This window comes from Oryctolagus cuniculus, chromosome 13, assembly GCF_964237555.1.
Source record: "Oryctolagus cuniculus chromosome 13, mOryCun1.1, whole genome shotgun sequence".
Classification (NCBI taxonomy): Eukaryota; Metazoa; Chordata; class Mammalia; order Lagomorpha; family Leporidae; genus Oryctolagus; species Oryctolagus cuniculus.
In genome coordinates, this window is record NC_091444.1 from 96,126,564 (window position 1) to 96,140,329 (window position 13,766).

The following is a 13,766-nucleotide window of genomic DNA, read 5'->3' on the forward strand; positions in this document are numbered from 1 at the left end:
ATTCACGTTAACTGGGGGTGTAATCATAAAATTTAGACAAGAATCACATGCCATCTGAAAAGTAAAGTAAGAAAAAGTGACGTGATTTCTCCCTCGAATCTGAATGTACTCGGAAAGCCCATGTAATGCAGGCAGTGAGTCTCACAGTCTGAATCAGGAGCCCCTGACAAGCACAGAAATGCCCTGTAGTACTACAACACTACCTCAGGTGTCCATAACAAAGAAAACACTTCACTCGGCAGGATCAGAATGTAACAAAGTAAACAGAGTCACTGCCAACCTTGACTTGCATTCTCCCACAGAAAATGGCCACTGTTTTCTAACACTCACATAGTGCAAGCTTTTGGTTAAGTTCTCAAAGTGTCATAAAATATAAAAAGTTCATTTGAAAGTTTAAGAAAAATTACAGTTACAGAAGGTTTTGGGGTTGTGATGGGGCGAAAGCAGCATAATTCTGCATTGCTTGATTTTCGCATTAGAGAGAAACAGGAACTATAACACAATTGATGATAAGTCTAAAATTAAATTATTTTAAATGAGCAATATTATAATTAATTTGTTCAATTTCTAGGTTATTGTAATGTTTATAACCACTAAGAATATCTCACTAAAGCAAAACATGAAAAAAAAAGTAAAAACAATAAAAGACTCTCAATAACATAAAACTCTTGTAAGAGTAATTATAGAACATGGAAGTTTTAATGAATTTCATATTGCAATGAAGACACTGAACACTTAAAAACAATTACATCAATACAAAAACAACTGATTCCACATAACACTTACAAATGCATACTTTTTACTCCAAAAAAAAAAAAACTTGTTTTCACAGGTTTAAGTAACAAATGATTTACACAGAATTCTTCAGATTTCAAAATATGTACAGACATTCTGACTCTACATAAACTGATGTGCAGTGGTTGAGAAAAGTGTTGCTTTGTTCAACAACATATCTCTTATGAAATCTTTATCAATACACATTATTTAGTAACTACACATTTTCCTTCCATTATTAAATGAAATTCTGGACACGTCAGTATATAGGACAAAACCGTTCCCATTTCCAAATACTGCTTCAAATGAGATCACTTGAGACTGATAACATGATTTAATTTTAGCCATACACACACACACATGCGCACGCACACATATATACTTTCCCCAATCTTATGGTCCCAGCAGCAGTGGATGAAATCATGTTAGAAGATGACACAGTAGTTAACAGTAAGTCATATCCTGCTCCTGAGAACTCTGCTCAAGCACCATTAGGGTCTTCTGCCCTCTTGTGGAAATGAGTGAAAGAGCCTCATTTCTGGTGTCAGAGGCTGGTCCCTCCAGTTAGCGAGAAGGTGAGCAGCTACTGGCAGTGAAGGTCACTAGTCTGCCATACAACTAAACGGCCATCATGAATGAATGCTTTAAGAGCTTCAAAACTGTTTATTCTGGCAGATAACTGGTTCATAAGTTTGATTTAGCTATCTGTATACATATTTCAACGTTTCTAAAAATCATCCTAAGACATCTAGACTTCAAATTAAAATACAAGGAACCTAAGAACATGGCTTGTGCAGCTCATCACTGGAAGTCATGCTTTTGCATATGCAGTGCAGTGGAGGGGATATGGCAGTCAGATCTCTCACTATAACATAAAACTAGACCACAGCAAATATCTTGATACAGTACTCCATCAAGCAAAAATACACTTAGGATACCAAGAGCTGAAACTTGAAATTCTAATCGACCACAGTGACCAGTCTGACTTCAGTTCTTGAAACAGTGTGATCACGTAAAGATGTCGAACTTAAAATTACAGCAAACCTTTGTAATTTAAAAGTAAAAGTAATCACAAACATTTGCCATTTGTCCTTCATTAGCACCCTCAACTCTCTGTCATTACTGGCTGCTCTTGGGCTCTCCTTTCCAGTCCAGGCGATGTCAGTCATTTCAGAATTTCTGAATGATTCCGATCTGAAGACTCTACCAACAGCTCCTGCAAGACCCTAGTCAAAGGTGCCAATAATGAGGTGTTTCTCATTCTTGGTCAGCTACACCAAAGGATAACCTGAACATCCTACAACCCATATCTTACCAAATGACTACTGACTGGTTACCAGCTGGTTACGCTCCTGAGTCACCACAAAACAGGGGAAAACACAGGAAGGAAACTGGGAAGAAGGGGGAGGAGTCACCATGACAGTTTGAAGTATTATTTTCCCGTGCCTCTCCTGCGATCAGCCTCCAAATGGCCATATTTAACTAATTAAAAATATGAGGGGTTGAAACTGAGATGTCTCTATCAAAACCATAACTCAATAAGAAACATTAACTTACAAATATCAGATGAACAGGAATTTCTAAGAAGGCAAGAATAACAGGCTCACTCACGCAGTTGTAGGATTGGCACTGAGAGGTATCCCATCTACTTAAGACAAAAGCATCTGGTTACTTATGGGACTATTTGTTATAGTTATTACCTTATAAGACTAATTGAAGAACCTTTTACCTTTGGGATACATTTGATATGATTGTCTTTCTTGCCTTCTGAATTGAATTCAGTATTCCAGCTATGAATCAAAAGTGCGGCTAGGCAACAGTGAGACTCCAAAGTTTTCCAAATATTTATTTTTGAGGTAGTACTCATTTGTTTGCATTGTTGGCTCTCAAATACCACCAAGGAAGTGAACCCATTTAGAAATATGCAAACCAAAAATGTAGTAAATAAATAAGATTTTGTTTTCAGGTAGCAAGCCTTCTTATAAAGGTCAAGTCACATTCAGTGGATAAATCATTTGAAACTGCTAAAAACTGTTTATAACCACAGCTATAAACTAAAGTGCTTTAAATCTTGCTTAATATCTAAAATTGGTGATTAGAATCGTTGTATTTTAGAATTTGTTAGTATGAGACCTCAGGAGATTGAAATGATTTTCTATAAAAAGAGCAGAAACTTTTTCTTTTCAAAAGAAACTCTCAGAATGTTGCAAACTCAACATTCTGTGCTATTTTTTTAACTGCTAATATCCAAGTTATTTCTACAGAATGTAATGGAAATTAGAGTTAAAACTGAATTACACATAGCACATGCTAAAACTTCACACAGAAGTAGACATGAAATCTTTGATCATTCCTGCCACTCATTAGCCAATGCAAATGTAGCTCTGCAATCCTCCCAGTAAAAGGTAGATATGTATAATTATTCCAGAAAATGCAACAGACTGCTTATGCCTCATAATAAGTACATAGGTTCACATTTAACTTACACAAACATAATGCCCTACTGTTCATCTGTCAAATGTCAACAACTCACAAGGATTTATCTGCTACATGGGAGGTGAGTTTCACTTCTACTGACCAGAGGATGCCAATATATACACACAAGACAAAAATAAAAATATGACCACTCATTTTTCTGTACATGTCATGCAAGCTGGCACAATGTGAGAAGAACATATAAAAAGCACCCTTCCCAGGGTCAAACTCTCACAAAAATGGCTGATTAATATGCAGAAAAGCCTGCATGAGTCAAAGGTCCATGGCAAACCATGAAACTAAGAAATATCAGAAACCTTATTTTTCTTGTAATAATGCAGGGATGTTGATGTTCCAGCCAATGGCTTGCCTATCAAACCCACAGGTGAATAGATTGCATATGGGGTGATCTTCACTCCACGCTGAGCAGCACACCATTCTTCTGTGGCCCTGTGAACGAACAAACCAAAATGGGTACATTATTCCTAAAACCTAAGATTTCTAAAACCTCAGCCAAATTGACAACTATACCACTCAAAACAATTAAAAAAAAAAAAAAAAAAAAAAAAAAAACTAACAGCAGCAGTAGTCCAAGTGAGCCCAAAACACCAAGCACAGCAATGGGCCTTCAGTGATAAACTGGCAAAGTCAGCATGGAATGCGTGAAGTCAGAACAGCTGAATGACTGGATTTAGTGGAACTAGCATCAAGAGCACGATGATTCTTCCTTTAAAAAAAATGAGTGAGATTATACAATCAGAAAGAAAGTAAACAACAAATCTGAAAAAAAAAAAATCTGTTATATAAGAGCCCAGAAGATATTTGGATATAAGTTAAATTAAATTCACTCAAAGACTTCAAATATCATTTTAACAAATAATTAGTTCCGGTAATAAAGGAGCTAGAAAGTACATCTGGTGTCAAAACAAGGATTTTAGAAATGGTCCTTTAGGTGGATTCCTGCCATTCTGGGGGTTCCAATTAAATATAAGAATGTTGAGAAAATTACTACAAAATGTTTGATGTTTATACTATGACAAATTAGCACACAGATATATGCATAAAGAAACAAGCACTTAACATAATGCCTAACTAATACTTAGAAAGTCTGCAAGCAACAGTTTAGAACCTACTTCCATTTCTAAATTCAACTAATGGTTCTAATATATCATAAAATAAAACACAAGAATCATTATTAAGTAAAACTGACATATTTAAGTAAAAGAGACTCAAAGAAGGCACAAAATGTTCCTCTGCAAAGCACTCACAATACATAATGCTATTTACATATTTGGAAAGAGAACTTTAATAGACCACAAAAATTAAACTGCATTACAAAGGATTACAAAAGTTATCTTCTATTATTTCCTCATTAATTATCAAAAACAAATAAGAAACAATGTATCCACTAACTGGCTGGAGAACCAACCCTTTGGACAAGAACAATGTAAACATAAACTCAAGGCATTCATTGTTAGAAACACTGACATCAGGTATTTAACAAGTGGGTAAGGAAAAACTTTCCCATGGCCAAGAGGCACACAGTGAGAAAGCTGGAAGTGGCACCTCTTGGTTCTGACAAGTCCATCCTTTCACCTCAGCTGGTGCACCCCCGGGGGTTTCCTTGTCTCTGTGCGAACTGTGTCATCACCCACTCAGAGAATCCATGAACACTGGAAAGCCACTCCAGACCACCTATGGATGCTCATGCTATGCACTCCCACCCTGAAGGCTCCAGGACTTCAGCAGCACAGGACCCTGGTCACTATTCTGAAAACCAACATTTCATAAACAACTGTACCTCAGTTGCTCCCAACATTCCACAGACCTCGCTTCCCTAAAACACACTTTTAGAAAATGTTGCTTACACTATCTCCAGAATAAAATAATTTTAAATTAGTCCTTCTACTACTTAAAAGTTCAAATAAGTATTTTCTTCTCTTTTTAGAAATATCAGTCAGCTGAAAGAAGTCAGAGCAATATAAACCAGTGACTTCCAGCAGTGGTTCTGTGACACTGAAACCATATTTATCTGAAGAAGTGTTACAAACTCAAAATGAATTAAGTGTTTTAATTTCAAAACTAAATCTATTCCACATACCATTTAAGCAGGGAATAAACCCAATCACAACAGAATTCTATAATTCCAACAACAGTGAATGTTTATAGCTAATTAAAAATGAAATTGTCTACATGGAATCAGGATCACATGGAACCATTTAGGATTCCCTACCTTCTTGCAGGACAATATTCTCAAAGTAATAAAGTCAAACACAATCTGATAAATTTGTTTCAAAATGCAAACTTCACATGTTGCTGAGCTATTTTATGTAATGCACACAGAGCACATTCAAAGGACAATATTCTACTATGTGCAAGATGCAGTCTATGATACTTAGCAGCATTTTAAAAACGAAGAAGTTCCCCCAGAGAAACAACTGATGGCTTTGTTAGGGGGTTGTGAAGCCTTTCTCTTAATTTCATGAATAATTTTTCTATGATGTGCATTCAAAGAATATAAAGATCAATATTAACTTTGAACTGTATAATTATGAACCATAAAAGAGAATGGCTACAACACCCTTGTATTAAGGATGGACCCTTTTCAGAAAGTCCAAATCACTTAAAGAAAAGGTGGGGGTAGGCCTCTAGCCTAAGTGTTCCGATACTAGTTAAGATGCCTGTGTTCCACATCAGATTACCTGGGTCTGATTTCCAACTCTGGTTCCTGACTCCAGCTTCCTGCTAATGTGTACCCTGGGAAGCATGGTGATGGCTCAAGCAACATAGTTCCTGCCACCCACATGGGTGATCTAGACCGGGTTCCCAGCTGCTAGCTTTGGTCAGGCATTGTATTAGGAAGTGAACGCCCTCAGTATGCCTGACTCTGAAATAATTTCTTTTTAAAATGTAAAGGTGTTGGAATGTTGGTAGCAAATCACCACCTTACTTACACTCTGTCACTGCATTCTTGGCCTACAGTTTTTGAAGTACACATCTAGTGCAGAGCTGGCTCATGGTTCATGAGCTGCACTGCGGCTTTGCGCCGTGAAATGAGACTGGCAACAGCAATACGGAATCAACAGAGGAGCAGCTGGAAGGCAGCAACAGCGGGGAATGCTGTGCAGGCCAGCTACTGATGCTCACAGGCACGAGAATGTGGATGGATGCATGCATGTTGACAGGAGGATCAGAGAATGAATTCATTTTAAAGGAACAGAATAAACTAACTTACTCATCACACAGATATGAAGACACTCAAAAGATTAAAACAAAAGAGAGAGTGATTATGTTGTAGGGCTCAATAAAACACAAAGGTCAGGGGAAATGTTGACAACCACAGAGTTTTTAGCTGTTACTCTTTCAAATAAATCAGTCAATCTTAAAAAAAGAAGGGGGCGGGGTATCTATGACCAACAATGCTCTTGCCTGACAAATCACTTGTCATTTCATACATTTCCAATTTAAAGAAATTCAATCACAAATACCTAAGCCTATGCTTTCCAATAAAGTAACAACACATATGCTAATGAGCTCATCAAATGTGGCTAGCAAAACTGAGGAATTCAATGTCTGATTTCATGTAGTTTTTAACGAAAAAACTGATACATAGAGTACTGGTAAGTCCTTAAGTAATTTGGAACAACTTGGGCATATGAATCTATTTTTTCAATTTTTGAACTCTAACAAGGATTTCTAATGACATCCAGAAACCTCGTAAGAAAACAATAATATAAAATATCTCTGATTTTTTTATATTGATTATGTGTTAAACATATTTTTGTAATGTCTGGTTAAATAAAACATTCTTAAAGCTAATTTCTTTCCTTTGTTAATATTATTAGAAAAATTTTAAATTGTAAACATGGCTGCTCTATTTCTTAGACAGCAATAATTTCAGATGCGAAACTCCACATTTCCTAACACGTTTTGTGAGTACGTATTAACAATACACATTAACAGTCCATTACCTGTCGACTACTCCGGGGAAGCCGTGCTAGTCGCACACCCGACATGTCAAACAATCGCACTTGTCTGTTGTCATGGGGGAGAGCTATGATTTTTTGGCCAACACATACATTGATCCTGCAAAGAAGAGATAAAAGTGGGTGTTTATTAAAAAAAAAGTGACAAAATAAATTTTTGAGTATAGATAACGAGGTAGTAGTATGTTCCATATTTATTCATATTTCAAGGTAAACTACATTAGCAAACCCAGGGATTGTCTGCCTTTGGCATTAGAATAGACACTGACTTACTTAAACAGAACTTCACATCCACCCACAAACATGTGCCTGGCCATAAATAGCTCATTCTTATTCGTTTAAGTCTTACTACACCAATCTGGTTTTATGCTGAATAAGCTTTAATTATTCATGAAATACTAAATTTGCATTGCAGGTTCAATAAAATATATTTTCCCAGGAGTCTGAAGCGCTTGTCCCAAGGCTCTACCAATTAAACACTAAATCTATATGAATAATACGCTGCATTACAATGAACCCTTCATGCCAAGTTGAATATGTCTTATGTAAGTGAACTGATTTACTTTACCTGTTGATGGCAGAGTCTGTGCGAATAGTTGCAATGGGGGATCTCATATTTTTTAAATCCCAGACTTTGACTGTGCGGTCATCACTGCCTGAAACAACGTTGTCTCCCACGGTGAACACCGCAGAGGTCACAGTGCTACAAGCAAAGGGGAGAGGTCAAGGCCTCATTGAGAAGGGTACAGGATGCAACAACACATCCTCCCACGCTGTCTGATAATCAACTTTGCTTCCCAAAGAGGCACAGGGGGTGTGGATGGAATGGAGGTTAGGGATATGCAAGCTACAGTTACCTTCTACTCTGCAAACTTCTCCTACTTCTTAAATTCTCCCCATAGATGTACAAAATAAGAACACCTGATTTCTTCTCAGGAGGAAAATACAGCCCATACCACCCTATCTACCACCTCCAGGCAATGAAGCAAAAAGAAGTTACCAGAAAAAACATGAAATGAACAGAACCTCCCAAAATTTCTACATATTTGGGTTTGATGGCAGAGAATTAAAAAAAAAAAAAAAAAACTCCAATTGCAACTCTCAATCTAATCAGAACACAAAAAAGTAGAAAAAAAGCTTACTCTGACAATTCAAAAATGTAAAAGGGCTTCAATGGATATTTCTCTAAAGAAGACATACATATACACACACATATATGTGTGTATGTATAATTATAATGTGTGTACACACACACACACACACACAAAGATGTTCATCATTGGTCATTAGGAAAATCAAAATCAAAATCAAAATGATACCAGTAATACGCACTAGGATAGCTTTTATCAAGAAACAAACAAAAAAGCAGGAAACAAGTATTGGCAAAGATGAGGGAAGTTAAAGCCCTTGTGCACTCCTGTTGGGACTGGAAAACAGTGCAGTCACTGGAAACTAGCGTCAGCAATTGCACTTCTGGGTACATACTCCAAATAACTGAAAGGAGTGATTCAAACAGATGTTCACAGCAGCATTACTGACAACAGACCAAAAGGTGTAAACAGCCATCAGCAGATGGATTTTTTAAAGTGCTGTATACATATAATGCCATATTATTCAGCCATTAAAAAGGAAGGAAATTCTAATATATGCTACATCATGAGTGAAACTTGAAAACACAGAACTGCCCTGAGGTAACGTTCCTGGAATAGATAAATTCAGAGACAGAAAGTAGAATAGAGGTTATTAGGGTCTGGGGGAAAGATGGGAATGGAGAATTACTTAATGGGCATACAGATTCTGTTTGCAATGATAAGAAAGCTCTGGGAACAGCTATGATGGGTACACAACAATGTAAATTTACTTAATGCCACTGAATTATAATCTTAAAAATGACTGAAATGGTCAACTTTGTTATAATATTTAATAATTTTAGAAAAGAATTTGAGAGGAAAACTCAACATTAGAAGCATGCTCTCAGAACCAGCTTTCATAATCCAAGATAATAATAATTTTCTAATTTAAATGTTTTGAAATCTGTCATGTCTTGGGGAGAGGTCTCATGGAAAGAGATGATACCCTATAATTGATGGAGAAATACAAGAATCATGTACTAAAGATCAAAAGTTTTATTAAAACAAGAAGCTAAAGGCTCACGTTATGACATAGCAGGTAAAACCAATGCCTTATGGGCATCAGTTCGAGTTTTGGCTGCTCCACTTCTGATCCAGCTCCCTGCTAATGGCCTGGGAAAAGCAGCAGAGGATTGGGCCCCTGCATCCACATGGGAAACTTGGATAAAGCTCTTGGCTCCTGGCTTTGACCTGGTGCAGCCCTGGCCATTGTGGCTATCTGGGAAGTGAACCATTGTGGCCATCTGGAAAGTGAACCATTGTGGCCATCTGGAAAGTGAACCAGTGGATGGAAGATCTCTGTCTCTTCCTCTAACTCTGACTTTCAAATAAATAAATGATTCTTTAGAAAAAAAAAAAAAAAAGAAAATTGTTTCATTTGCATTGTTAGTTTATAAACTTTGCATTGTTAGTTCACTGCAGTTAGTTCATAAACTTTGCTCTTGAAATGTAGAAAATGCATTTAAGTGTTAAGTATTAGAAAATCTAATGTTAGAATATATCCAATATTCTAGTGGTGAAATTGAATTAAAAATACAAACAAGTGTTCATCACTGAACTCATAATGATAATGTTCAAATAAACCTAATTAAAACTTTAAAATAAAACCATAAGTCTCTACCAGCTAAGTATGGGGGGGGAGGGGAGTGTAGCGGTGCTTATAGCTACTCCTTAAACAAGGATTGCTGGCCTCCCTCTCCAGTCACTTATTAGAAGATATTTAGAACTGGCCAGTGCCACGGCTCACTTGGCTAATCCTCCACCTGCAGTGCCAGCACCCTGGGTTCTAATCCCGGTTGGGGCGCTGGATTCTGTCCCAGTTGCTCCTCTTCTAGTCTAGCTCTCTGCTGTGGCCCGGAGAAGGCAGTGGAGGATGGCCCAAGTGCTTGGGACCTGCACTCGCATGGAAGACCAGGAGGAAGCACCTGGCTCCTGGCTTTGGATCCATGCAGCGCGCCAGCTGCAACACACTGGCCATGGCGGCCATTTTGGGGGGTGAACCAATGGAAAGGAAGACCTTTCTCTCTCTCTCTCTCTCTCTCTTTCACTGTCTAACTCTGCCTGTCAAAAAAAAAAATATATTTAGAACAGAAACAATAAGGTGATATTTGAAGAAGAAAAACCTTAATTCCATCACCTCTGCTCACTAGCAAAGTTCGGTAAAAAGAATGTGGTAAAATACCCATATTGCCCAGTGAAATGAGATACTACACACACAGTCTTTAAAACCCAGTGTCATGCAGGAATATCTCAGGGTACTTGGGATTCATTTTTGTTATACGCTGACAAGTTGGCATTTTTATCATTCATCTCTTCAAAAAGCTGTAAAAGGACCTGCTTCCTTCCTAGAATGGACCCAAGCACACATTTTAGTCTATATGTTAACAATCCCTCTCACCATAATTGGTTCACCCAAGAAAATGTCACCTGATCTCAGGCCATAATCAGTAGATCCAAAGATGCCAGGGCAGCAGCTTCTAAGAGACATCTCAGAAACGGCCACAAAATCTTGTGGTCACTCATGCTGTAGAGAGGCTTAAAACCACCTCAATATTCACTGATACCATTAAAATGGCCCTACAAGAACACACACACATAAACTTCCACGTATCCATAAAGAAAGGTGTTCTTTTATCTTTGCAAATTATTAATTTATATGAACATAAGCATGGTTTCCACATCCTTAATTTACACATATCCATGTCAGATCCATCAAATGCTTGGAACCTACTAATTCCAATGTAAATGCTAGTTGTTCCTGTCACTGAAGCTGTACTGTTGAGATGTGAGGAGCATTATTCAGCCATCATGCTCCATTTATGAAATTCTTAATTTAAATGGACACAGGTCAAGTTCTAAGTGAATTAAAGTTTTAAAAAATTCAGTATCAGAATGCAGCAAAGCTACTCAGAACCAAGGAGACTTAACAATGAATGACAACAAATTACACTTGATCTTAGCCAAAAGGCCGAGAAGCAATTGACAACAAATTAAGACGTAACACTGAGGTCCCAGGAACATATTCAGGAACAGTGTGATGGTGACAGAAAGCTCACATAGCACATCTGCCTTCTGAAAGAAAGTCTTCCCACAGCAAACACACCTCTGTGGTAACTTCACTTATGCTAATCCCCCGCATGAAACTGCCATGTTCTGTAGAGGCATCCTGTGCACTACATGATGCAGCCGCCTCTCTGCTCCTGCTTATCAGATACCATCACATGTCCTGACTCTTGGGAGCCAAAACTGTCCCAGTTGAAAACCACTGTACTACATCTAGAGGGATATAAAGGAAGATACAGTGCACATGACCAAATATGATAAGGGGAAAAGTAGGCAGAGAGAAAGGTTAAATCCACAAAATCAACCCACTGACCCCCTGAATTCTTTATTTAAGAAAATAAAGAATAACCTGAGAGTTCAGCTGATACTATCCCTTAAATGCAAAGGTTAGAAGGAAACTTAAAGAACTTCAACTACCGGTTAAGCTTTGAAAAACTTAAGTTAGAGATGCCCATTGACTGCTCTCTGGACCAGTCTTCAGGAGGTTTTAGCCAAGTTAAATATCCGCAACCACTCTGCCAAATTAATGAAAAGCAAGAAAAAAAAAAAAAAGCCCCAACAAAAGATCGTCTAACCCATGTTAATGAAATGCTAAAAGACATTAGGTTTTTAATAAATCATAATCTTGACAGGTATTGTAGGACATCAAAAGAAAAAAGAATTGGCAAAGAGGCAGTAGTTTTAAAGGCACGCTCGGACCATGGGTCCCACGGGGAAACTGGTAAGCTGCAACCGCTCACTGGAAAAGCTTCAGACTCTGCCAAACTCCAGCAGAACTCATTTATCTTGTCGTGGAGAGCAGCCGAGCATATACTTCCAGCTGACAGTATGGTACCTTCTCACCGCACACCACTGCCTGATCTGGAACATTCTGTTCCCTCCGTGGGTCTCAATCAACGGAAATACTGTAATGCTAGCACTCCTCATTAGGACTAACAGCTGTCTTCCCAGTCACAGAGAGGCACAAAACTGCTTTGCATAACAATCTGCCGAAATTTCACGGCTAAGAAAAAAAATATACGATGTGGAAAATGCTGGACCATGAAATGCTGATGCAGTGTGCTTTTCTGGCACCACATCAAAAATTGACTAGAGAGTTTACATTTCTTATTTTAAAATCATAGCTTCCTACAAAATAACATTTTTATATGTGAGGAGCAGTGTGTTCAGAGAGCAAATATTCCCTAATAAAACACCAGAGTATGGGGCACTCCTTTCCTTAAAACACAAGCTTACCTGTTCAAAACACACAAAACTCGTCTTTTAAAAGGATAGCTACAACTATCCTTTTGAGGAGGATCCTATAAGGTATATTGTGAACTGTTCATGTATATTACAAAGTTAATATAAATGCATAAGTACAACATCTGTATCATTCCCCAAAATTCCTGACTTTAAAAGCAGAGCACTGTCTGGAGCTAGAAAGCACAGTGCATTCCAACAAGCCAATCCGGAGCTCACTGATACACCTGCACAGAACACTGTAAAATGCAAGGTGAAACAATAGTGTTTTCTGTGTGCAAAGAAATCAGACTGCCAGATTCCTCCCTACTGTTTCCCAAATTATTTGTTGAAAACCACACTTCCAACAGATGAAACAACTTTTCATCTTTAAAAGCCAGAAAGTCAAAATAAATGGGCATTTTAGGGTCTCGGAAAGTAGATCCTTATTTCACCTCTCCTATAATATGTGCTGTTCAGAATTTGAAGAACTCTCTCAAAGCCTGTATTTTAAGAATCCACATGCCTAGCTGACAAAGAGAAAAGTCATGTCCAAATGAAACATGTTTCTGAATATTCCTGGGGCCTGGATGTCTAACTCTCAAAAAAGTGGACTAAGAAACAAAAAACACAGAGAAGACAAACTTGTATCACAGATTTTTTTTTTTTTTAATTTAAAATTCAATTGTCCCCGGAAAAAAAAAGTTAACTCACCTCACCTGCAGACTACCTTAATATTCTCACTTGGTTACACTACTTTCTAATCCTCCCTTTCTTCAGGAATAATGGAAAGATTTCCCATCTAAATTACTGGTAAGTGTATACAACATTGTTCATTCAGTAAGTATTTACTAAGCACCTAATGTGGGCCAGGTTGCAGTCAATATGGGAGAGCAACAGAAAAGAGGGTACAATTGCTATGTACGGCAACTCCATTCTAGGGGAGAAAATGACAACAGCCACCCTATTTTTAATGGAACACCATAGAGTTTTTAAAGGGCATGGTAGCATTCTAATAACCAAAAATGTGCTGCTGATAGTCATCAAGCCAAAGCTACAAATAATCTCCTATAATAACTATATGTATTACTGGTCCACAAAGGAAAGCGTCTAGTGA

General features: G+C 37.7%; 1 protein-coding gene across 4 annotated transcripts in view; it reads right to left on the bottom strand.

The window, feature by feature from the left end:
• Window positions 1–671: 671 nt before the first annotated feature.
• The window catches only part of WDR37 (WD repeat domain 37), a 69,359-nt gene continuing 56,264 nt past the window's right edge, over window positions 672–13,766 (bottom strand). For all 4 annotated transcript variants that reach the window (XM_008274012.4, XM_002720814.5, XM_008274011.4 and 1 more), the window contains 3 exons: window positions 7,804–7,938; window positions 7,221–7,335; window positions 672–3,699 (listed from right to left, as the gene is read on the bottom strand). In XM_008274012.4, the coding sequence (XP_008272234.1) occupies window positions 3,568–3,699; window positions 7,221–7,335; window positions 7,804–7,938 (382 nt within the window). In that variant the 3' untranslated portion in view covers window positions 672–3,567. The remainder of the gene's footprint in view (window positions 3,700–7,220; window positions 7,336–7,803; window positions 7,939–13,766) is intronic.